Source organism: Paralichthys olivaceus, chromosome 10, assembly GCF_024713975.1.
Source record: "Paralichthys olivaceus isolate ysfri-2021 chromosome 10, ASM2471397v2, whole genome shotgun sequence".
In the NCBI taxonomy this organism is placed as follows: Eukaryota; Metazoa; Chordata; class Actinopteri; order Pleuronectiformes; family Paralichthyidae; genus Paralichthys; species Paralichthys olivaceus.
Window position 1 is genome coordinate 16,283,389 of NC_091102.1, and position 25,136 is coordinate 16,308,524.

At 39.0% G+C, this 25,136-nt stretch overlaps 4 protein-coding genes across 5 annotated transcripts; 3 read left to right on the forward strand and 1 right to left on the reverse strand.

Annotated features, from left to right (window-relative positions):
- The first annotated feature begins 325 nt into the window (after positions 1-325).
- Positions 326-5,032, forward strand: LOC109631305 (UDP-glucuronosyltransferase-like). The gene is made up of 5 exons (XM_020089959.2): positions 326-1,302; positions 2,054-2,185; positions 2,424-2,511; positions 2,743-2,962; positions 4,171-5,032. Exons 1-5 carry the CDS (start codon positions 433-435, stop codon positions 4,451-4,453), a joined length of 1,593 nt encoding a protein of 530 aa, XP_019945518.2. The 5' UTR covers positions 326-432; the 3' UTR covers positions 4,454-5,032.
- Positions 5,033-6,441: 1,409 nt separating this feature from the next.
- Positions 6,442-8,639, forward strand: LOC109631307 (granzyme B-like). Its single transcript, XM_069532608.1, has 5 exons — positions 6,442-6,608; positions 6,841-6,988; positions 7,395-7,533; positions 7,869-8,129; positions 8,251-8,639. Exons 1-5 carry the CDS (start codon positions 6,557-6,559, stop codon positions 8,401-8,403), a joined length of 753 nt encoding a protein of 250 aa, XP_069388709.1. The 5' UTR covers positions 6,442-6,556; the 3' UTR covers positions 8,404-8,639.
- rabl3 (RAB, member of RAS oncogene family-like 3) lies at positions 8,168-11,947 on the reverse strand. Its single transcript, XM_020089964.2, has 8 exons — positions 11,801-11,947; positions 10,786-10,877; positions 10,446-10,575; positions 10,234-10,348; positions 9,962-10,115; positions 9,506-9,577; positions 9,112-9,150; positions 8,168-9,005 (listed from the first exon to the last, which is right to left on the reverse strand). Exons 1-8 carry the CDS (start codon positions 11,844-11,846, stop codon positions 8,949-8,951), a joined length of 705 nt encoding a protein of 234 aa, XP_019945523.1. The 5' UTR covers positions 11,847-11,947; the 3' UTR covers positions 8,168-8,948.
- Positions 11,948-11,983: 36 nt separating this feature from the next.
- gtf2e1 (general transcription factor IIE, polypeptide 1, alpha) lies at positions 11,984-23,578 on the forward strand. Of its 2 annotated transcripts, none has more exons than XM_020089960.2 (6): positions 11,984-12,178; positions 13,401-13,696; positions 14,656-14,813; positions 19,760-19,955; positions 20,255-20,493; positions 22,121-23,578. In XM_020089960.2, exons 2-6 carry the CDS (start codon positions 13,407-13,409, stop codon positions 22,573-22,575), a joined length of 1,338 nt encoding a protein of 445 aa, XP_019945519.2. In that variant the 5' UTR covers positions 11,984-12,178; positions 13,401-13,406; the 3' UTR covers positions 22,576-23,578. The 2 variants fall into 2 exon arrangements, with proteins under 2 accessions (XP_019945519.2, XP_019945520.2); XM_020089961.2 differs by having other exon boundaries at positions 11,992-12,178; positions 13,404-13,696.
- Positions 23,579-25,136: the final 1,558 nt, after the last annotated feature.

Sequence of the window (25,136 nt, forward strand, 5' to 3'; positions counted from 1 at the left end):
CATGCTAAATTTAGTATGATAAATAAATGTATTAAACAAGTATTTTTTACAGTCACAAAAGACTAAAACCTTTTCCATTAGTTGGATAATTGTACTGTATGTGTACAATAAGAAATCAGTGTTATGTCACTTGTGAATGAATACCCCAAAACATGACGGGGGAAAGACAAACCAGGTCTCATTAGAGAATGGTTAACCAGAGACAAACTGAATGGTAAACTTCTGCATACAAAATCCGATGGGAATATCCTTTCTCTCTGCCTTACATAACAGCCCGCCCACAACTGCAGCCTGAACTTCCTGCAGAATTTAAACACACACTCACTCACTCACTCACACAGACACACACACACACACACATATAAAGCCACTGTTGAGAGCAGGCACTCGTTGCTCTCACAACAAGGCAGCTTGCAGGACAGAGAAGAGGCAATGGGTGGCAGGGTGTGGTTTCCTACACTAGGATTGGTGGCCTGGCTGTGCTTACTCAGTCTGGGGCCTGTTCAGGGGGGGAAGGTGCTGGTTATGCCTGCAGATGGGAGCCACTGGCTCAGCATGAAGATACTGGTGAAGGAGCTCATACGCAGGGGCCATGACATCCTGGTGCTGGTGCCCGAAAGCAGCCTGTTGATGAAAGAATCAGAGGACTACAAGACTGAGATATACCAAGTGTCATTCACCAAAGATGAAATGGATGCAACCTTGAAGGAGCTGACAGACGGACTGTTCCTCAAGCCACCAGGATTCACCGATTATTTTATTAATATAAAGCGTTTCGTCAACTTTACCTCGCTTCAGCTGAGAGGTTGTGAGAGTTTGCTACACAACCAGCCTCTAATGAGTCGAGTGAAGGGCATGGGCTTTGATATCGTGCTTACAGACCCCTTCATTCCCTGCGGAGCCATTGTGGCACATATCTTTTCTATTCCAGTTGTCAATTTCCTGCGTGGTCTTCCGTGTGAGCTGGACATGAGGGCGAACAAGTGCCCCGCTCCTCCTTCATACGTTCCTGTGTCCCACTCTGGTAATACAAACATCATGACCTTCCCGAACAGAGTCAAAAACATGATCATGTCTGTTGTGGAGTCCTACTCATGCAGCTTACTCTTTGGCCACTATGATGAGATGATCAGCAGGAACTTGGGAAACAACATGGACTACAAAACTCTTCTCAGTCATGGGGCTGTCTGGCTTCTCAGATATGAATTTGCTTTTGATTGGCCCAGACCCCTTTTGCCAAACATGGTCTTAATTGGAGGCATCAACTGTGCAGAGAAGAAGAAGGATGCAACCTTGCCGGCGGTGAGTATGTAAGGAATGTCTGCCAGAGTAAACAAGCATGCAGCACATCTGGATTCACTTTTGGTAAATTCGGGCTTTGTAGTAAGTCTGACTAAAGCAAACATCTGCAAGGAAATCCAGAAAAGCTCCACCAATTAAAAGATTTGTAATTGCTCAAATTACTCCTAGTGATGACCCCACAGAGAATAACCGTCACACAATTGAGCAGCTTTCAAAGTGATATCTGATCCAGGACTCACTGCTGCTGGACGAGGGCCAGTCTTACCTAAGAAAAGAAGAAAGGGGAGGGTCCCTTTTGTTTTGACATATATCAAGTACTCATTACAAGAGAAAGATTTGTTGGTATAGGCACAAATGAGATTCTAAGATTACTCCATTGAGTGGATCTATGCTGAAACCACATTGATCAGATTAAGTTATATTTCTCACTTGCATGGTGTTTGTGTCAGCTCACATGGGAGTGAAATGCTGTACTACTACTAATCAGGGTGTAGTCACATTTAAAAACAAAATGAGACGGATTAAGACACAATATCCTTGTTGCATAAAAACATAAAACAGAAGTAATATACAGTATATTTAGCAATAATGAATGAAGGGAGATGATATAGAAAGAATGTAACAACGTTAAAGCTTGTGCTTGGGTCTCTGGCACTAGATTACCTGTTATTAAGAACATAAATCTCAACACACATCTAACTTTTCGTACATTTTTGAGTGACTTTTTGTGTCTTCTTCAACCTCCCTGCAGGACTTGGAGGAGTTTATCAACGGCTCGGGAGAAGATGGATTTATTGTCTTCTCTCTGGGCTCAATGGTGCCCAACATGCCCGAGGAGAAGGCTCAACACTTCTTAGATGCTTTTCGGCAAATTCCTCAAAGGGTAACAATAAAGCTCACTCTCCTTACATTCAACAACTCCCTTTATGAGGCCGCTCTCTGTATGTTAGCTTTCTAAGCACCTAGTACAAACATTTACTCATTACCGACCCAGAGACTTTCATGCTATGCTCTAATCTGGTTGACCTGTAGGACTTTGTCCCCTGTCTTGCCTTAATGCCAACATGCCACTCCAATTTAAAGATGTTCCTGCATATTAAGAGTTATTATTTATGTTGCAGGTTGTGTGGAGATACGCTGGAGACCCACCTAAGGGTGTACCCAAAAACGTCAGACTAATGAAGTGGCTACCTCAGAAAGATCTTCTTGGTGTGTTTACTTAATTAATACATTTTTGTATAAAGATGTGTGCCAAACTGCATGTTATCTCTAAAATTATTTGTAAAATTGTAAATGTGTACATTTGTTTCTTTTTGAAAAACTTTTAACACAAAATGGATTTCATTTTAACTTAAGTGTAATTTTAGAAAGTTATTGTTGTACATTATGATATATGGCCTTTACCTTTAAATTAAATGTAACTTTTCATCTGCTCCTCAGCTCATCCTCGGGTTAAACTCTTGATCACTCATGGAGGAAGCCACAGTGTCTACGAGGGGATCTGCAACGCTGTGCCCATGTTGATGTTTCCGCTGTTTGCAGAACAGGGGGACAACGGGATTCGCTTGAAGTCGCGCGGTGCCGCAGAGACACTTAATATATTTGACCTGACGAGTGACAAACTATTGGCTACATTAAATAAACTCCTCCATAATAAAAGGTAAGACAACTAGATGTTATTTAAGGAGAACAGCTGGTGAAAATATGAATTTACAAATAGAAATTTAAACAAAAATTTGATAGAATTGGTTGTTTGTGAAAGAATACCTGTCTTTCAATGTCGCTGTGTGCAGTTCATGGAGATTTTTGCCCTCAGCACAGCTCCACTCAGCTTCAAGCTGCAGAGGTCTGATCAGCATGTATAAGTCAGAAGACCTCTGTGGTTGGCAACCCACACACACTTAAAAATACAACTGTTTCTATGTTTAAAAAATGATATATTAAATTTCAGCTTTTAGCATAAGTTGTAAGTAGTAATTATTTCAAGGAATATAACTTTCTAAACTCTTTTCATTATTGTACTTTGTTAATGTAGCTGATAAACTCTACATTCTATGGTATTTTGACACTTTCTATTGCTCTCCTTGTCAAAAGTAATAAGTGTTAATAAGTGGTGAGTGGTAGTGGTAAGTTATAATACACTTTGATTTATTTAATTCTGCAAATAATTACATTTAACTGTATCTATGTTACATAGACAAAATAAATATTTTAGTAAAAGTTTGCATGAGCACCAGAAACTTTGACACACACACACACACACACACACACAAACAGGAGAATATCTGGTGCACACTGGAGGCCTCCATATAAAAATGACAAAGACAAGACATGAGTTGGTTGTGTTATATTTCAACCTTTTACTTTCAAATAACGATGCAAAAATGCATTTTGAAGTCTTCTGTTCCGGCGCAAGGGATTCACCTGTTTTATAAAAGTAATGACTGATTTTTAATCAAGGACAAAGACGGCACCTAAATTTCATTGTACACTGTCACATTGTTACAGTGACGATACAGATTTCTGATTCTGACAAAGAAATGGGCCACTCCACGGATGTGTGGTGCACCAGAAACTAAACCTTGTGGTGCAAATGAAAAACACTCTGCTGCTCAAACAAAGCCTCTGGTGTGCAATGGAAACTTTTGTGTGAATATAAAAAAAATGTGTGACCCTTGAGACCTCTGTAATATCCTGTTTGAACAGTTTATTGTTGTTTTTAATAGTCTTTATGGTGTATGCTGTTATTATATTTTCATCCAGACATAATTCTTTTACATTACTACTTAGTACATTTTAAAAAATGATAAATGATAATTACAAACTGGAGATCATACTCTTGACTTTTTACTTCCTCTCCTCCCTCAGTTACAAAGAGAAGATAGTGGAGCTGTCTCAGATACACCTGGACCGACCCATTCCGCCTCTGGACCTGGCTGTTTTCTGGACCGAGTTCGTCATTAGACACAAAGGAGCAGCACACCTGAGAGTAGCTGCACACGACCTGAACTGGATTCAGTACCACAGCCTGGACATCATTGGTTTTATTCTCGTCATCCTCCTGACTGTTCTGTGGGTGACGCTGAAATGCTGTTTGTTCTGCACCCACAGGTGTTGCAGAAGGGCAACTGCAAAGACAAAATCAGAGTAGTTTATTTGGTTTTAATAATCTGTGATGAATTGTAAAATCTCAACTAAAGTGCTGGAACTACACGGTCTTCAAACATGAAGCTGATTGATTGACTGAAGCCGACTCAACTAAGCTGTAGACACCTCCTGACACTGTGTGTTCTCTGGTTGCTAGACTCCTTTTTGTTTTGTACAGACAGCTACATTTCTCACCTGTTTGACTTGACATTTATCTGCAGGAAGGCACGGTATTTGAAATACTACCTGAAACCAATTGTGTTCACGATTGTTTACTGGTTCTTTTTTAGCACCAAGCCTTCTAGCATCCCCTGTACTGTTAATACCAGCTCCACCATTAAGCTATTGTGTACTGTGCACTGTTCTGTCTGTCTGTGTGAGGACCAAATAACTTTTCATCAGGGTGAACACACGGCAGTTATTCTGTAGCAAACATTAACCTTTCCTTAGATTACAAGTATTTTAATTGAGACAATTATAAGTCATGAGAACTGTATTGAGTTATTCTTCATAAGACTCAGTGCTGAGCAATGAGAGGTCGCAAACATCTTCCACTTCACAATAAAAGTTGAATGTGCTGACATTATGCTTCTGTACCTGGTAACAGGGATCTCTATTATTGCAATTTAAAGGCATCATTTAAACTGACAGGTATTGATTTGGATACTACTATGCTTCTGTCTAGTGGACAGTAGAAATAATACTTAAACTATATATACAACTATTTCTTCTCGTTTTATTTTTCAATTTAAACAACTCTCAAGGAGAAAAAAATGATTTTGTCGTGTCCAAATCTTCGGAGCCCTGTCCTGAAGTTTTTATAAACCATAAATCTTAATATATATTCATCGTTGCATCGTATTTGATGTTGAACCCCCATCCTGTTTCGTTGTTGACAACTCCCTGTCTGAATATACTCCCTCATCTCTCCCCCTTTTATTCTTAAACTCACCTTACAATGCCCCTTACCCTTATCTTAAGTTGATCAAACCTGGAAGCCCCTTCCTGCCCCCTGTTTATTTGACCCCTGAGGCTCTGAGATTGTAAATCCTTTCTTTCTTCCCTATTGACCCTGCTGTAATCACGGCACAATGTCTGTATCCATTGATCATGGCCACATTTGCATGCAGCCTGATCACCGCCCTCTCCGCCCTCTCTGTCCCTCTGTCCTTCACTCTGGGATGGTTTACCGTCTCAGATACGTTCAGCACAACAGACTCACCCTATTCTGAAATACTGATAAAATCACACTACAGCCAACTCTACAACTGGTTGATTTTTCTTCAACACTCTAGTTTATAAAAAGACACTTAAGTGTGACGGGTTACACGGACATGAAGACTAGTAATGTGTGGTGTTGTGTTTTGAGGCATACAACTCCTCACTAGAATGTTTCTTCATCTGTTGAAAGTAAAAACACATTAACTATTAAGAGCTTATGTTAATGGCTTAAATGGATCACTAATCCTTCCCCAGATGCTGCACCAGGGTCCACAAAGGACATGTTGCAGGTCTGCTGGAGATGTGTGTCCAATCTGCACAGTAAAATACATTTAAACATGTAAATCTGTCTTTTGACAAATTGTCAAATTAATTTTGGCATAGAAGTAAGAACATTATTTTAGTGTGTGAGGTGGAGACACTCATTGTAGTTAATGTGACCAAGTTTCCACTCACTTCCTCACCCCTTAGATTAAAATAGATAAAGAATCATCAAGCATGAAAAAACACTGTAACTATCTAACTATGGACTTTTTATTCAACTAGATGGGACAACGAGGACCTAAACTTCTGTCCACAAATATGACCTTTTATTTCCATGTGTAAAGGCACACTTAGGCAATCAGTGTATAAAAGACACAAGTTCTTCACTTTTAGATTGTGGATGATTTAACATCTATGCTGTGTCCCAACTCAAACCATAACTTGACAGTTTATCTGTTTACGGTAAAGGGGTCTCACTCGTGCTGCAGTAAACAACACCTCTGTGCGATGGTTTTAACACTTGCTCACAGTTTCCTTTGTGGGAGGCGGAGGTTCGAATTTAAAAGATGTGCAGGTGGGGTGTGCAGCCCCAGTCAGACCGTTCAACTTTTACTTCTTCACAATGATTCAAACATTCTGCATCATACTTTTCTTTCAGTTGTTCTCTCTAAATGGTAAGATGATTCAATTCATTTCTAGTAATAATATAATAAAGATATAGTCGAGTATAGAAAGTATAATATGATAATGTTTTTAGGGATCATAGCTGATTTTACCAAACCTTTTAATGTCTCCAGATTATGTACTATTATTATTCATCCTATGATAGTAATGATAATAATTTGATGGCTGAGGGTTTTGTATTTTGTAATCTGTGTATTAATTTGCCCCCTTTCTTCACATCAGGGGCAACTGAGAGCGGCATCATCGGTGGTAAAGTCTCAAAGCCTCATTCTAGACCCTACATGGCATCGCTCCAGTTTAATGGAAACCACTCATGTGGTGGGTTCCTTGTTCGGGAGGACTTTGTTCTGACAGCAGCTCACTGCAAAAAGTGAGTTTATTTTGGACCAGTGCTTAATCATAGATAACTTTTAGTTTCAGGTATAAGTCAGAGCTGTGCATAGTTAAGTTTGTCATTTACAGAGGAGTTGTTGGTGATTACTTTCAATTGACAAACATAAATGTTGTATCAGTGATACAACATGATATTACTTACATGTGTATGTGTTTTATAACTTAAGGTTTTAAATAATAAATGTATTTCCACCTTTTGAAATTCAATTTGTATTCATCATAAACCTCACCTTCAATGTTTTAGTCCCTTTTAACGGTTTCTTATTATTTGTATTTGAATTGTTTGGCTTTTTGAATAAGAATACCGTGTATTATTATTTAACTGTGTAATAGTGTTAACTTCATAATAACTGAATATAATATTTTGTCCTCTGGTTTGACAGTCCTCAGCAGATGATGGTGGTTCTCGGTGCACATGACATAAGCAAGAAAGAAAAAAGTCAGCAACATCTCCAAGTGGAAAGATTCTTCATACATCCGAAGTTCAATGAAGCAAACGATTATGACATTATGCTGCTTAAGGTAAAGTAAAACAGTGTAAAAGTCCTTATCAAGGTTAATCTTAAGTGTTTGAACAGAATCAGAATCTCTGTTAAGCGTTTTGTGGCTTTTATCATCATGGGGTAAGTTTCACTTTGCCACCCTGTCACGCTCAAAAGGATTTCACACATTTGCAGTGAAGCGGGGGAGGGATGTAGGGGTGACGCACTTTACTTAAAAACTCAGTGTTGCATTAAGAGGATATAACCCACACACACACACACACACAATGTCAAGTCTAACAGAAGCTTTAATCATCTTTAAGGCACAATAAATAATGTAAATATAATTGCAGTGATTGCTCTGTTTTCTTACAGTTAAAAACCAAAGCAAAACTGAACAAATATGTGAAGCCCATTGGATTATCTAAGAAAAAGGGGAAGACCCCCGCCAATGTTGCATGTGCCGTTGCTGGCTGGGGCAAAACAGCAGCCAAGGGGCCTGTCTCACATGTCCTAAGGGAAACCACGGAGAAGATCCAATTCAGCAGCGAATGCAAAAATATCTGGAAGGAACACTTCATTACTGAACACATGATATGCACCAAGTTTAACAAAAAGAAGGGAGGACTTTGCCAGGTAATTGAACAGAACAGTAATAATGCAACGTTACAAAATTAAATAAATTAGTTTCTTTTATTTATGAAGAGCAATTGTCATCTTTCCACAATCAAGTCTTTCTCTTGCTTTTTTCGTGCAGGGGGATTCTGGTGGACCGCTGATCTGCAACAGCAAACCTCAGGGTATAACAGCTTTTACTGCCCTGGATCAGTGTGACAATCCCAAGTATCCTCATGTCTTCACAAGCATTAATTTCTTTCTCCCCTGGATCAAGAAAACCATGCAGGGGTAGGGGAATGTTGAATGAGCCACTATTCAGAGGCCAAGAATTTGTCTTCACTTGATTATTAAGACAGCTTAATAAAGCAAAATTCAAATTAATTTAGCTCGAAAAAGGAAAGTGTTATATGTGAATGTTTTGCAAAGGTATGAAAAAAAAATCACAGTTGCTTCTATTAGAAAGATTTAGTTACAAAGAATTTTTGGAATATGGTTGTTCAACCTAAAATAATAAAAGTAGCTATAGGATGTTCCTGTGTCCTTCCTTTCTTTGCTCGAGCGTGTCTCTTCATTCCTGCAAATCTCTTTTTGAAAGATTTCTGTGCAAGTTTTGTCAACTATGTACATATTGAGTCTGTAACTCATTTAAAAACTGTCTTTTCAGTAGCATAGGTCTGAGTCATTTCTGGATGAACATGTGTGTAAGGTTCATGTGGATGGTACACCATTTTGCAGAAGAGGGCAGATAGAGAAAGTATTTCAGTGAGTGTGGTGGTTGTGGTGGAGAAGCCCCCACACACACTCTGTACAGACCACCGCTGTAGTGTTCACGTCTTGTCAGTCATAGTGCAAACTTTTGAAGTTGAAGCGTTTTCTCTCTGTGAAACCTGCCAACTGCAGAGAGGAAAAGAAATGTTTAGAAGAAACAGCTCACCTTAAAATTACACCACAGTCCTCATTAAGTCAAGTTTCTAAAAATCAATAAAGCCTGAAAACTCACCTGACTTGGATCTCTTGTGAAATATCTCTTTTCTATAACCTGTTATGAGAGAGGTGAAAAGTTTTTGAGTTAAACTTAACAAAAAAAAACAACTTATATTTCTACACATTTTTTTTAATACAAACTTGTTCAGATAAATTAAATGTCAGACACAGGTTACAAATGACATGTTTTTAAATGTTATTATTATTTAACTTTGGTTAACCTTTAAACTAGGCCAAGATGGAGAAGTCATAGTTCTAATATTTTGCCAACTAAAAGTATCGGTCTACCCTCAATATAACAATTATTATACAGAGCACATGTACAGTATAAACAATATTTAACTTTACATACTGTGTATATTGTAAATAAAGTTTCTAAAGAGCTGTGTGTCACATTAAAGAACTCTCACCTTGTCAAAGAACCTGCTCAGCTTCACTGCATTCGATGTGCCTGCAGCCAGGTATCTGGGGTTAGTGCAGTCCTGGGAAAACAAATTACCCATCAGCCACAAACCTCAAATAAATATTACAAAAAGAAAAAAGGGCTTATTTCAAATTGTAATGATGGCATGTAATTGTTTGCAGAAGATTCTTTTCAACATTTCTAGTGGAAATGTGGGATGCACTGCTGTCTGCTGAAACTAGGTGTCACTAAAGTCCCACAGCTTTTCAAATAATACACAGAGAAGCATTTGTTTGTGATTATTAGTTATAGTTTAACAATGTTCTTGTGGAACTTTTCTGACCTATGTTCAAATGCCTAAGAGCAATTATCTTTTAACACTGAGTTGAAGCCAGCAAAGTTACAGATTTAATATTAGACAAGGCCTCAAGATCAGAGCTTGTATGAATGGAGGTCAACCCACCAGATTGATCTCCTCAGCATTGAAGTCTTCAGAGAGAAAAGCTGTTCGGGTGAGAACTTCATTGCGTTTGTTGTCTGGGATCTGGTCAAACTTGGTGCCAATCAGCAGCAAAGGCACTGGGTTCTCAGCAAACTGCTCTCTATCATAGTCACTACTGTAAGAAACACCCCCCCCCCAAAAATGTCATTACTTATTGGTATCTTGATTTTTGATAAATGTATTAGTGTTTGGGTTCTCCATACTGAGAATACCAAAAACACATGTCTGCTTACCCGTTTGAGACAATGACTCCTGTTGGAGAGGAATCCTTATTTAAAGCTTCCAGTGACCAGCGGTAAAGGTTCTGAGAGGATTTCTTATTTGTCAAATCATGTACCAATATAATTCCTAGAATAATCCATAAAAGGACAGAACATACATTAATATTACACCTTAATATTTCAGATTTGTGTCAAAAATTGTAGAAAATGAAAATGAACTTTACCATTAACTGAGTTGTAGAAGACCGCTCTGGTGCTTTTGATGCTGCTGGCACTGCCAATAGATCCTCCGACATCCCACAGCTCAATATAGTAGGTTTTCTCCTCCGGGGTTCCCTCTTTATAGTCTTGAACCTGTCGTTGAATGAACATTTCAAACTTTAAATGACATTAGTCCGTGGCAAATCTTGTAACTGCAGCATTTTATTTACCATAAATGTAAATACTATCAAGTCAGTGTAATACATGTCTATACTTATACTATACTGCTACTCTTGAGACCAAGTATGGGTCCAGATAAAAAGCCCGGTGACATCAGTTTAGATTTGTGTTCAGCCTGCGTACCCGAACATCCACAGAGCACCCAACCGTCCATGATGGATTTCCTAACACCTGGTTCTGACACAGAAGATGGACCAAGGAAGATTTGCCCCCACCTACAGAAAACATGAGATATGGTTAGATGACCGATATTATTAGCTGTCTTAAACAACACATACACACACCCAGTCTACTCAATGGGAAAACATTCAATCTGAATCTTTTTTTCTGAAACTGTAATTTTTGCACAAAATCAGTATTTTTTTGCGCTAATACTCAGGTGGACTGTCAGATTGACTGTCATACTGTACAAATTGCACTGTCACTACACTGTTACACTTTACTATGTTTATCTCTTTAGCAGGTTTTTATAAAGGAAAAAAAAATACATTTAGATTTTTACTTCTTGATTCTTGTTCTGATTTCTAGAATCAGGTAAATGCTGCTGCTACAAGAAGAGATGCTCAAACAATTTTCACTGTTTTAATGTTGGTGACAATGTTGAACATTGACAATAAAGGATTCTGATTCTGATTATTGGGTGGATTATAATATACTCAGGTACTGACTGTCTCACACATTCAATCATACTGAGTCTTAAAGTAACATGATGGTAAGAAATGAAGACAGTGATAACAAGCCTCTATTGAATGAATATGTGAGTAGACATGTAATAGTATAACATAATCATCGTTTGTGTAGAACATATTTACATTCACTACACTCTATTGGTATAACTTATACCGGCAGATATGTTCGGATAAACTTTAAACGTATAGTGTGTGTCTGTCTTATAGTAAACAGCCTTATTACAAGTGAATACACAGAGAGTTCACCTGTAGATAAGACAGCTCTGTAGCTTCAATTAGCTTCACGGAGCCACTGAAACAGACTGTTGACAAGCGTTTGGGTTGATGCATTTAAGCTTAGAGGAGTGAGAGACATGTCCAACTTCTTCCAAACCCAAGTCAATAGTTTACTTAAATAAGCGAACACGTTTGTATGAAATTCTGAAGAGTAAAAATGTCACATAACTCACCAGAATCTCCTAAAACCAACACTTTGACTCTGTCCAGAGAAGCCATGTTTAGCGACAGCGGCGTCCCGGAAGAAAACAGTGGAAAGCCCGCCTTCAAACTCGATTCTGATTGGTTGGATCACTGCGTCTATTGGCTATGGATTGCCGATTGTCCCTCTCAGCCAATAGGAATTTATCTGAACCTTTTTATTAGATTTTTCTTCCGGGTTCTTCCTGTGACATCATGAAGCATGTTAGCTAACTTAGAAGCTAACAGACTGACATGTTTAAATGTGTTCAAGCGGAGTTTGTTTGAAACGAAGTCACCGTGTTGTCTGAAATATCTTGAAGAAGGTGTAGCTGTGTGCTAACACCTTGTTGCAACACAAAGAGAGTCAGGTAAGAAGCTACGAGCTAATTGTTTTCCGGTCTTCTGCTAACACAACTTCATGTTGGCTGCCACTTAAGTTATCGTTAGGTAGCATTAGCAAACTGGAAGTGAAAGATAATGTAAAATACAACATATTGTTAAATCGACCAATCCCAACGTTGCAAGCCAGATATAGTTCCAGCATCAATAGTAGCAGGTCACTGTTATTTGTCTTTGTGTGAGTGGGCTAATGGTAGGATACCGTTAAGTTAGCACAGCTTACAGTCAGCTTAGCTGTCAGTGTTGTCTGGTAGCATTAGCATCATTATATCTGAGCTCAAAGCAACTGGGCAGGTTAAAAGTTATCTTACACTTTAACAGATGTTTTTAAATTAGTACTGTGTCACACAAATGATGTACTGATAGATGTCTGTGTCTTACAACGTTAAACCTGGTTTTACTTTGAACTATTCTCTTGTAACATGTGGTAATGAAGGTGTTTGTGTCTCCTCATTTGATTTTTAACGATGGATTTCACTTTAATTGTACCTGTCTTGATACATGATATACTGTGGAGAACTTCACTTGATTAGAGAGGAACTGTGAGAGAATTGCTATTATGATTAGTATTAACACTAATTCAATTAAGTAAATCATCATATATGAAAGGATAAAGTGAAAGGGGCGATCTCTTCTGAGAAGATGTTCATCTCTACCTTTAGATTTCCCTTATTGAAGTATTGCTGCTAATTATATCCAAATTTAAATCAACTAATTCACATTCCCAAAGTATATAGCTGCTTTCATACGTGCACTGAACTCAGGAGATCCTCCGCAGTTTCTCTGGAGGTGGTGTTAACGCTAAATATCCAAGTGAGAGCCTCCAAAGTTTTCTGCAGACTTTTGATTTGAGAACACATCAGGAGATCCTCACAGGATTCACCATGAGTGAGAGGTGGGGTTGATGACGATTTCTAACACACAACAGACACTAACATTTTCAAAAACAAAAAGAAAACAAGTATCTCAGGATGAAAAGGCAGAGCCATACATTTAAAAGTTGATGTGCTGTAAACAAAGTCACTTGATTTTCACAGTGGAATAATATGTTACATCCTGTCTCCACCTGCTACACCACCCCCTCTTTAGTACTCATGCCTAATGTTCTTGCCTGCTGGCTCATATCTTTCTAGAAGACAGTTGCGTTCCATCTTTTTTCAGAGGTTTGATTTTTTTTTTTTCTTCCCCCAGCAGAAGATGATTGAACCAGAGCTATTGACGGAGGTTCCCGCTGCACTCAAGCGGTTGGCTAAGCAGGTTGTGAGGGGTTTCTATGAAGTGGAGCATGCCTTGGCCCTGGATGTTCTAATCCGCAATCCATGCGTACGCGAGGAGGACATGCTGGAGCTTCTCAAGTTTGACCGCAAACAGCTGCGCTCAGTACTCAACACCTTGAAGGCAGACAAGTTTGTCAAGTGCCGCATGCGAGTGGAGACAGCATCTGATGGCAAGACAACGCGGCACAACTACTACTTCATCAACTACAGGTGGTTATTTTACAGCTTTTTTATTGCAGATAATGAACATTGTCTTAAACTCCTCCTGCTGACAGGTGGAGTTTTATTGTGGCTGAAGGCGATGCTTCAGGATGTGGGTGACACTCGGTATCCTCCTAACAAACGTTAGCACTATCTATCTGCACATTATATCAACAGTGTTATGATGACATAATACCACAACCCTTTCAGAGGGCTGTGGTACACCTGGTGCCATTGAATCTCCCCATGAGGTTAATAATAGCTTTACTCAACTTTCAGTAAATGCACAAGCAATTTAAGACACAGCAATTACTTTTAAGTCTCCCAAATTAATAGCTAATAGATACAATTCACTCTTTATTCAGACATTTGTTTCAAACATGAACTCTGTCTAAATTGTCTGTGTCAGTTGCTTCCAATTTTCTGGAACAGAAAGACCCTAAACAAAATGTCCACTACACATTCAAGTGAGCCCCTGTGAGAATACAGAAGGAATTATGTATGGAGAAATTGCCGCAAGCAAGTGGGCATGTTGATGATGTTTCAAAAGGGATGAGAAAGAGGTGCCATATAAACATAAGGCACACGCACCAACTTGGAAAGATTTGAGCACTTTTGGTGATTAAGGCCGGACTGTTGTCAATGTGCTGTTAAAAAAAAAAACCTTTTCGATAGCTGAATTAATATGTCATGTTCTGCCTCCCGCATGCCCGTCCTGAGGATACCTTTGGACCGAATGTTCTGGATATTTCCTGTTGTTGTGCACTCGTCTTACCCAATCTCCTTATGCAATGAAAGGCAATCTCTGGGAAAATATCAGGAAAATGGGTCTGGACATTTTCAGAAAATGGCTATGGAGTCCATCATTGTAATGTTTCACATTCTATTGTCAAACACATTGAAGTAACTAAATCCTTTAATGTCAATAGATTGCAGTCAACAACACTTTTGTCTATCTGATTTTGTAGGGTACTGGTCAATGTGGTCAAATATAAACTGGATCACATGCGACGGCGCATTGAGACAGATGAGCGAGACTCCACCAACAGGGCTTCCTTTCGGTGCCCTTGCTGTTTCTCCACCTTCACTGACCTAGAAGCCAACCAACTGTTTGACCCTATGACAGGTACAGTAATGTAGCACATCAGTGATGTTGTTCTTTAAAGTGTGTCATAATGCAAAATTACTTGGGCAGTTGTTCGGGAAGATATTATGATGTTCCTAATGGTGTCACATTGAAATGTAGTATGTAAAGACAAAAAGTCAAACAATAGATTTATTTTAAAGGAGACACATTTAACTGTATACAGAATTACTTTCTATCACAGCTTAAAGTCCACAGCACCTTGCTTCCACTCTCTGCAATAGATGTATGAAACCAGTGTATCTCTTCTAAAATAGGGCTCTCGTCTTTAGGCACAAGACAAAATCATAATAATATTTCTGCGATGGCAGAGATTCTTTGACAATAATGTGAAAATAAATAGTCAGCAGTCTGTGTTCTTTATGGTGTATGAGGCAGTGCGCCTCTAGATGGCAGTCATGGCTCAGTTTAACTTCAGTGGAATGATGTACTAACATAAAGTCCCTGCAGCACTTTAATGCCTCCAGCCCTTCATTAAAATGTCACTGTCTTTTACCCGCGTTTTGTTTTACCTCAGCTTTAACAAAAGTAAAAATATAAAAGTGTGTCTACAAGCAAATTTAATTATTTGTACTTGTTTTGTTTATGTCCAGCAGTAATGACTTGTTGTTTTTCCCCTATCTGTGTTATCAGTTCCATGGCATGGCCTGTGTAAATACTTGATGAAGCTACAGTAATCAGTCCATCACTGACTATTGCTGTGCAGTTAATGAATAATACTTAAATACTGTTTATAGATACCAAACAAAAAGCAACATAAAAAGTAGACTGTAGAAAGTAGCGACAGTTTATTTCACTTGAACTCCTTATTTCCCTAAATTCTGTTTATTCTGCTTATTTTGAGTGAAAATTTATTCCAACAGGGCAAAACATTATTTTCACTCAAAAAATGTCCGTAAGGAAAACTTGGTTTGATTTAATTTTGAGAACGAGTCAACAAATCAACATCTTGTGTTAGAATAGTAACTGAATTTGATGTTAGTGGAACTCACTCTGTTCAAGACATGATACAAATTACACAAAGTAGGATTACCACATTATACCTCCTGAATAATGTGTATATTTTAAAAATGTCGTCTGAAATAATATTTGTTGAAACCTTACCACATTGGTTTCTTAACAATGGAATTGCTGGTCATTGCATGCTGCAGATCATAAGAGGTTATTTTCCTAAAAATGCTCCTTCACGCCACAGTAATGGAGATAATTTTTTGCTTTCCACTGGATAAATCAGGCTACCTCAGAAAAGGACAAACAGCCCTGAGGCTTCAGTCCCTCTTTCACTTTGCCAAAAAGTATTTTAACCAAGCTGGAGGGTTCCTTTTGGGCCTTGGATAAAAATAATAATTTGCCTCACTTATCAGTCGGAGGTATCCATTATGTTGTGTCAGCGCACATTTGACAGGTGAGTAAAAGAAGCATTGGGCGGGGTTATGTAGAATTTAAAGGGAACATTAAGCTGAATAACAGACTTCCATCTCAAAGTTATTTGACTGAAAAAACAAAGGCATGACCAGCACATTTGAGTCAGCAGTGCAAGTGAAAAGTTGTCCCACTGAAACCTGCAAGGCTTCTGTTGAATTACTCACAACTTTAGCAGGCAGACACATGTGGTATTCATGTTGTCATAGAAAAGATTGGTTTTCATGGCCTGAGAAAAATAGATTGCCATCTGAAGCCCACACTCAGGCTGTGCTGAATGCATTTATCAAAGTGTGAGGAGTATGTAAATCTCCTAATAGCTTCCCTCTTTAATTAAAATAACAAATGTTCTGTTTATACAAATTAAAATCAGCTGTATAAAAAAAAGCTTTATAACATAAGTATCTCATTTGAAGTTAGCGGGTCTGTTTATAAGACTGGCACATAAGAGAATAACATTTTCTGCATTTCATCCACCCAGAAGATCCTGCTCAGTAAAATGCATTCAAATATGCATTAAAAAAATCATAACTATATAGAAGAACATTTTGCTTGTGATGATGATGATGATAATTATTTTGTATGTTTCATCCTTCCTTTAAACTGTGTTCATTCATAAACTGTATTCATACTTGTGTCCGTCAGAGTGACGCACCATACTTACACCGCCTGATCACCTAGTGCTGTTGCTAAGATATACAGATTCAGTAAGCCTTATTGGCATGATAGATCAGAAACCTATGTATACAGATACTGGATGATGTTGCACGCAGCATAACGTTCGCCACTTCATCTCCAGACACTTTCACGCCTGTCACATGTGCTCAGTGTGAACCTGCTCTCATCTGTGAAGAGAACATAGCGCCAGTGGCTGACCTGATAATTCTGGTGTTCTCTGGCGAATGCCATCGAGCTGCACAGTGCTGGGCTGTGAGCACAGGTCCCACTAGAGGGCGTTGTATATGTCTGTGTATATACTATGCTAGCAAAAATGAAGGGGACAAATTATACAATGAACATCAGTTAAGATATTCTCTTGAGTAATTCATGCATCAAGAGCTGATGTGTGATTTAATTGCTCCCTTCATTTTTTTGAGCAGTGAATGTATCACATTGTCACTATTGATTTTTGGAAATTATGGACTATTTCATGGCGATTTGAAAGTTTGTGTTTTGGTGTGTTACCATCTAAAAAGAATATGAATCTTCTTTTGACTTCTCTTACTTTATCTGAGTTCTTTAAATTTACTTTTTAGTTCAACCTGATTAGCTGGTAGAAAAATAAGTTTTTTATTAAATCAATTTCTAACCTGATATTCTACAGACGGTCTGGTGAAGCCTGGATAACGTATTCTTTACATCAATGTAATGAGGTTTTGTTTTTTAAAGAATTCTAAGTGAAAGAAAGAAAAAAAATTTAAACCAAGTTTGAAGCCCTGTATAAAAGCTTCACTTTGCCTACAAACCTAGATATAATGTAGTAGAACAGAATGCAATTTTGGATAATCTGATTACATGCTTACTGCTTTTATAGAATACAAATGTAAGAATGTGGACATATCTAGCTCAGGCATGATTCTTAAAAACTGCCTCGATGCACCAGTTAACCCCGTCAAGGAAAGAAAATGCACAATAATTCTACATTGAATAATACATTTGAGCCAAAGAAACCACATTCCCAGCTTACTGGCACTGCTGACACATTTAACCCTCTTGCCAATTCCTCTGCACTTGTCTCTTGTTTCGACATATCTCAACCGGTATCAGATCTTGCTGCGGAGGCAGTAACCCTGCACCCTGACAGGCTGACAAAAAAAATACCTGCAGCTCACACAGCGGTAGACTGATAGACCAGTTGCTTCTGCAGGGCCAGCAACACTCAGTGTGACCTCACAGGGATGGGACATGACATTACTGCTCTTCCAGCTCATTCTGACCCTCTACAGGAGAACTGAAAACCCTGCAGCTCTAAAGGTTCACAATGTACTGAGTGAATGTTGGAAGACGTGCACTTTTGTACTCATTCCACCTGACATGTTGGTCCAACCACCTCATAGTAGAGAATACTGTTTTTTTCCTTAAGCTGTGTGAAAAAGATTACTTTCTTTTACTCTTTCTTCTTTGACATGACGTGATGATGCTGGACATTTCTAACACTCTGTTGCCCTAACACCACAACAATGCCCAAAGCAGTGTTTTATAACTAGTCCAATTCAAGTTGGAGTTGGAGATTTTACTTTCTTCACAACTTCTCAGCTGGATCACCGCCGCCAAGGAGTTTATGTTTTCACGTCCATTTGTTGGGGTTGCAGATCTGTATCAGGGGGTGAATCCAGAATGTTTTATATCACTTTCTTCAATTTGAATTTTCCCAAGGAATAGTTAATGGATCTTGATGGAAAAAAGCAGGCATATTTAGGGGACTGATGTCTATGAATATGTGAAATTTGGTGCAGCTGGATTGATCCCCTTGGACGAGATAAATGCTCTACTGAGTGCTATTCTAGTTATAAATGGCACATGAAGCTTGGATATAGAAAAATCAAGCAGTTGTTTTTGACACAACGCAATCCCAACTCGTCGTTTCTGTCAGAGCTTTTTGAAAAGTTGGCTCTCAATCTTCAAGGCAATGCAAGGCCTTGATATACATGTCTGTAAATTATGGGTGAGCATCTTGCCTGGGTTCAAAATGTAATTACCTCCAAATCAGATCCAGACCCTTTAAATACCTTTTTAAATAACACTTCAAGGACCTGGCTCATACTTGCAGCGTTAATTAACACAGAGGCTCCTCAGTCACTCACCTTAAGACTTGTTTAGATTGTATTCACCTAAGGTCTGTGTGATGGCTGGTCTGAGGTAGGGTACTGTTTCATGCAGATCATACATAACAGTCACTCTGTCTGCTCCCTTTGGTTTTTAGAGACACAGAAATAACAGATTTAGTTGTAAATGTATGTCTGTACTTAAAGTGTCTCTTCATTGTGGTCAGTCAGCTGCATTATCACTTCTGCACAGATGATAAATTGATGGGGATTGAGAGGTTGTGTCTTGGGGCAACCAGGACCTTTCTGTTTAGATTTAACATTTTCTTCCCATTTATGAGTGGGTGTCTTCCAGATACTAAGGATCCTCCCACAGTTTAAAGATGTTACACTTTTTGGTGTCTGTAAATTGCCTGCAGGTGTGAATGAGCCTGGATGGTGGTTTGCTTTGTGATACACAGAACTGTGCAGGATATCTCACCCAGTGTCATCTGAGATTGGCTCCACCCAGCTCCCCCTTACCCTCATAATGATAATTGGTATAGATAATGGATGGATGGAGGTTGTGTAGTTGGCATTATGCTGATTTTTGATTTTAAAAAAGCAATTTAGTTCATTATCCATGCTTGTGCCTGTGATTTCATTTACCTTTATAGGTGCAGGGCTGATATCTGCTTCGGACTAGTGGGCTACCTGAACCTCTCCCACTCATTCTAAACTGAGTTCTTTCTTTACCCACAGGTACATTTCGCTGCACTTTCTGCCAGACAGAAGTAGAAGAGGACGAGTCTGTCTGTCCTGATGCCAGGACACTGGTGGCACGCTTCAATGAGCAGATTGAACCCATCTATGCGCTGCTACGTGAGACTGAAGATGTCAACTTGTCCCATGATCTGTTGGAACCTGAGCCTGCAGAGATCCCTGCACTCAAACAGAGGTCAGTTATGGACAAGTTTACAGAAAACAACACATTGAATCGCACTTGTCAGCATCTCATGGGCTGAATCCTGAACCAGTTTTGCTTACAACAGATTGGAGTTTGCCTCTGTTAACGACAACATTAGCCATAGTGCTATTGGCTCCAATTTTTCGCCGGTGCCACAGTGGAATTCCATTCTATTAAGCCACAGCAGTAGCTTAAATAGATTAGATAGATTATACTATCACAATTTTTTATGTTTAATTGAACTGTTAAAGATCATTATTTAAACAATATTTCCTAAATGTCTCCTACAGCCGTGAACGTGCTGCAGCAGCTGCAGGAAACTCTGTGAGCGGCCCACACCGTGAAGCCTGGTCTACCAAAGGCTCATCCTACGGAGACATGTACACTCAGAACGTTGTTATCAGCATGGAGGAGCAAGGAGATCAACAGAAACAGGCCAATGAAGGCAAGGCACCCAAGGAAAGGCCTGTCTGGTTGACCCAGAGCACCGTGCAGGGAGCTTACAGTGAGCCTGACGTAATCAATAACCGTAAGTTTTCTTTGATATGTTCTTTCATTATGCTTCTGTGAATGCTCCTAAACAATTAGATTATAGTGTATAATGAACAAGTATCTGATTCCCTAAAGACCAATGCAATGTTTTTAAATCTAGGGTTTCATTTTTACATGTGCAAACAGCAGCATAAACAGAAGAAAATGAGGATTCACTCATCATATCAAACACAAACATACACATAGACCCATCTCTCACAGTCAGGAGAAATCCAGTCGCTTCGGTGGACATTAAAAACATCTGTACTTCAGAGGTTTTGGCGACCAAGGCAGGCAGACGTCGCCATAACTTTCCAGCCTTTCTTCTGTTTTTTTATTCAGAAATGGCAACATGTCCACATTCTGTGGGGTCAGTCTCTTAACTGTGAGCTCCATGGTGTAGAATACCTACTCGGATGGCACTGGTGCACAAGGATTTTATTTTCAACAGATTAACAAATAATATTATTCAGTGAAATCCTGATTCTCAGTTAAACATTTAATGGTGAACATCCCTATTCACAATAGTCTGTTGAGTCCGTTCATTGAAAAATTAGATGCAACACATTTTCAATTTAATTGCAAATAATGTAACTTGTTTTTTAAGCCAATGGACACAAACTGGTGCGGATGGAGTGCATAAAGCCCAGTCCAGGCTCACACCTTTTGCTGCTCTTCTCTGACCTTTAAATTCCCTCTCTGCGGTCTTTGTAGTTGAAACAGTCTATTACAGGTCATCCCAGGTTATCTTTTACTGCCGGAGTCTTTCACTGAGGTATCTTGTGCTCACATCGTTTCTCTACCCAAGGGCACACAGATCTCAGGCCGGGCCAAAATCCTGTCGAGCTGTAATTGCTTAATTGAAATAATGACATTTGATTAGTGCATGGCTGAGCAAGGATTGCTCATTAATAAAATTCATTATTGTGGAAATGGCATAAATTATGCCTTCCAAATGTCCAGTCTCTGAGGTGTGCATCTGTCTGTTATGACCTTGTTCCCCCTTCAGACCTTTAAACAGACATGACATCTGAGAGTGACGTGCTTTCTAAATAAAGCTTTTATTTACCTGCAGTAATTAGCGATGTCCCGATTAAGGTTTTTCAGCACTGATCCAAATCCGAGTCCTTCAAGGTTGTGTATCTGCTGATGCAGTTCAGTATATTTACTGAAATATTGATTAAACCCTTCCCTCACACTGAAATAACAACTCACACCTATTTTTTTCTCGAGCTGCTTGATCCAAAGACCCCATTAGGCTGATAAGCTTAAATTATTGATATTGATTAAATTAATGGGAGAAGGTGACTCTTGAATTTGACATAACACAATCAGCTGGAGGGATATGTCGCTCTATTAGTGTTAAGAACTGCTGAATCAGTCCCCTCGCGTTTATATGGTCATGTTCTAAAAGATCTTTGGCTGAGTACAGACACTGGCTAAAGAATGATGGTTGATGGGACCTACTATAGAGAGACTGTGATGTCTTGTTCCTGGCATAAATCAATGCAAATATTTCAGAATGCTTCAAAAGTTTAAAAGCAGCTTAAACTTAAGTTCCAGAGGAAATTATATGAAATAATTCAGAAGCGAATATATATTTCTAATAATTGTTGTTTCCTCAGGTGGAGACATTGCACCGGAAGCCCCTGATGGAGCAGCTGCTCATGGAATCGGTCAGGCGGATGAAAATGAGGAGGTGATGCGTGCTTTACTAATCCACGAGAAGAGGGGCGTGGCAGGACCAGGCGGGGGCGGAGCGAGCTCTGCTGCTAAGGGACTCACGTCCGCCACAGCGAATAACAGCGACTCCGATAGCGACACCAGTGAATCAGACGACGACCTCCCAGCAGGTCCTCCCCATACAACAGCTGCTCAGCGCCGGGCCGTTGACGAGGAGGACGATGATGACGATGAGTTTGAGGAGGTGGGGGATGAGCCGGTGGTGATGGTGGGAGGTCGGCAGTTCTCTTATCAAGAGGTGAGCCAGAGGCCAGAGCTAGTGGAGCAGATGTCTGCGCAGGAAAAAGAGGCCTACATTGAAATGGGACAAAACCTCTTCCAGGACATGTACTTTTGAATACACACACTTGACTATAATATGCACACTGTCAGAGTTGTTATCAGAGGAAATGTTTGTGGACACCACTTATCAAGAATGCTGCTCAACCAGTATTGACTGTCAAAAAGACATGTTTTGACAGTGTTGCCTCACTTGTAGTATTCTGTCCAAAGTATTTTTTGAAAGTTCACCAAACCAAAAAAGAGCTGGCCAGCTGCTCTTTGTGCATTTTTATTGGTCGTTGTTTTTTTTGTTGTTGTTTTTTTTCATTTAAACTCTCAAGTTGAACAGATTACCTACACTAACTATGTTTCAGTTTAGTTTTTTTCAGTTTTCCTTCTCTCATAAAGAAGGATAAAAAGATTTCACACTTTAAGTCAATTTCTCACGTGTATTGAGCTTTGAGATTGGCTGAAATATGAGTGTGAAGCAGCATGCTGCTTCCACTACACTGTCGGTGTTGAGGCTTTGGATCAATGTCGACAAAAAGGTAAAACTGTATATAAATGACTGTCTCAGGCATTGTTGAATATGAGAGCAAATAAGAGATATGGGTAAGATGTTGACCTTATCGGTCAAACAGTTGTTATTTCGAAGCAACCTGTAGTTACACAAAAATCACTGCAGTACAGACATACACATGTAAGTATAATAAAGGTGTTAACTAAAGGAGAAACTGAAGTCAGATTATATTAACGGGAATTATAAAAACTTTTTGTACAGATGTTTCCAAGCATAAGTTTGAAAGACATTTGTCTTCTCAAACAGTAGATGAGACTGACTCATCCATTATGTTAGAAATTAATTCCAAAACTCGTATTTCACACTGTGCTTATGTGTCTGGATAAGACTTCATCCTCGACATGATGCCTATTAGCAGCTGGTGATGGCTGAATGCAAATGTGCTAAGAAGAAGATATGAGTTTTCAATGACACAAGGTGTGTTAACAATTATGAATCCAGTTTTTGCTTGTATTCACTTTGTAAAAAAATAAACCATTTTCATTTAGTTTTCTCTTAACCTTCCATGACGTGTTATATTCTCTACACACGAATACCATGTGCTGACATGTGAAACAGTCTCATTTCGCACAAGTTAATTTAACGTAAAGCTCTCAGTACAACGGCAACTAATACATTTCTGCTTCTCCTTGTGTTTCAGTAGTATATTTGTGTTTCAGAATTACTTTTCAAATTAAATTGATGCTCCACAATGAAGGGTCACTGCACCCAGTACTGGTATAAATCACACTTCATCTTCTTTCAAGTGTGGAAATTATGAGTGCAAGCTAAAAGCAAGTAACTAAAATGAACAGAAATGGTAACTTTTCAAATTCATCCATGCATGTTTGACTCCAAATCTCATCCAGGATATGGGAGTAGTCAGAATGAACATCTTCTACAACAAGGATCATAGCAGGACGTCTCTCTTTGGTAAGTATTACAACCCTTACCCGCTTATTATGCAGCATAACAGTGGATTTTGTCTTTCAATCACAATCCATAATTATATGTAGGACATAGGTGGACATGTGGGAATTGTGCTAGAATCTCTGCAGTCAGGAAATTCAAACGCAAACACTGCTAGTCACCAAACTCTATATTAAATGCTGGGCCACATTCAATGTTAGTGATATTATTCAAGTTGACTGTTTTGGGTGAATGTGCTTTGAGAAGATCACTGTAAAGAAATTGGATGTCAGTTCGTCAAATAAGTAGAAACAACTGAACCCAGCGCTCAGAGTCTGTTATTATACACCCCCTTTAAAAGCTAAAGTGGTAAATTTACTACACCTACTTAATAGCCCTTACTACAAATGCATATCCACATTTTCTTGGGAATGGAAGAGCATCCCACATCAATTGAGAAAAACTAAGATGTATTACACAAACCTCTGCTGTTCCTCTGGGTCACATCCAGGAGATGCTAATTTATTGAGAACAAGCTCCGTCTACTCCTCCGGATGTGATCCAGCAGGATGTAGAGTATTTTTCTTAAATAATGACTGTTTTATGTAACCATGGTAACCCATGGCACCGGGTCACATGCTCATAATGGGAGCAATTTCACCTCAAAGCAGAGGTGTGAATACTGATGTGGGTCTGGCATTTACAGAAAATCGTCCTTTTCAAATAAAACATTGAATGTTCCACCTGTCGTTTGCCCGCTCAAATCCAACCTCTCCTCTTGTTTTCTTTTCCAGCAAGATGCAGCACAAGTCTCTGCCATGAGGAAGGTGTTAGCATTATGCTGGAATCTAGTCCAAATAATAGAAGAATTAAAGCTGAATAAATGTTGCCGATATAAGAAATATGACATTTGAGGATTTGTAAAAATCTATAGCCCACCCTTTACACTGCAATCATCTGCTAGATGACACAATATGATAACGATCCAAGATACTAGTATGAGACAAACACTGGGGGTTTCACTGAAAGAAAACCAATATAGTGTCTGTTAAATGGCTTTTCCTGAATAGTAATATAATAGTTATATATATTTAATCATGTTTGTGCATTCACCTCCGCCAAGATGTTAAATCTCGGGTGTTACATCTCCATAACTGACGATCCGAGCT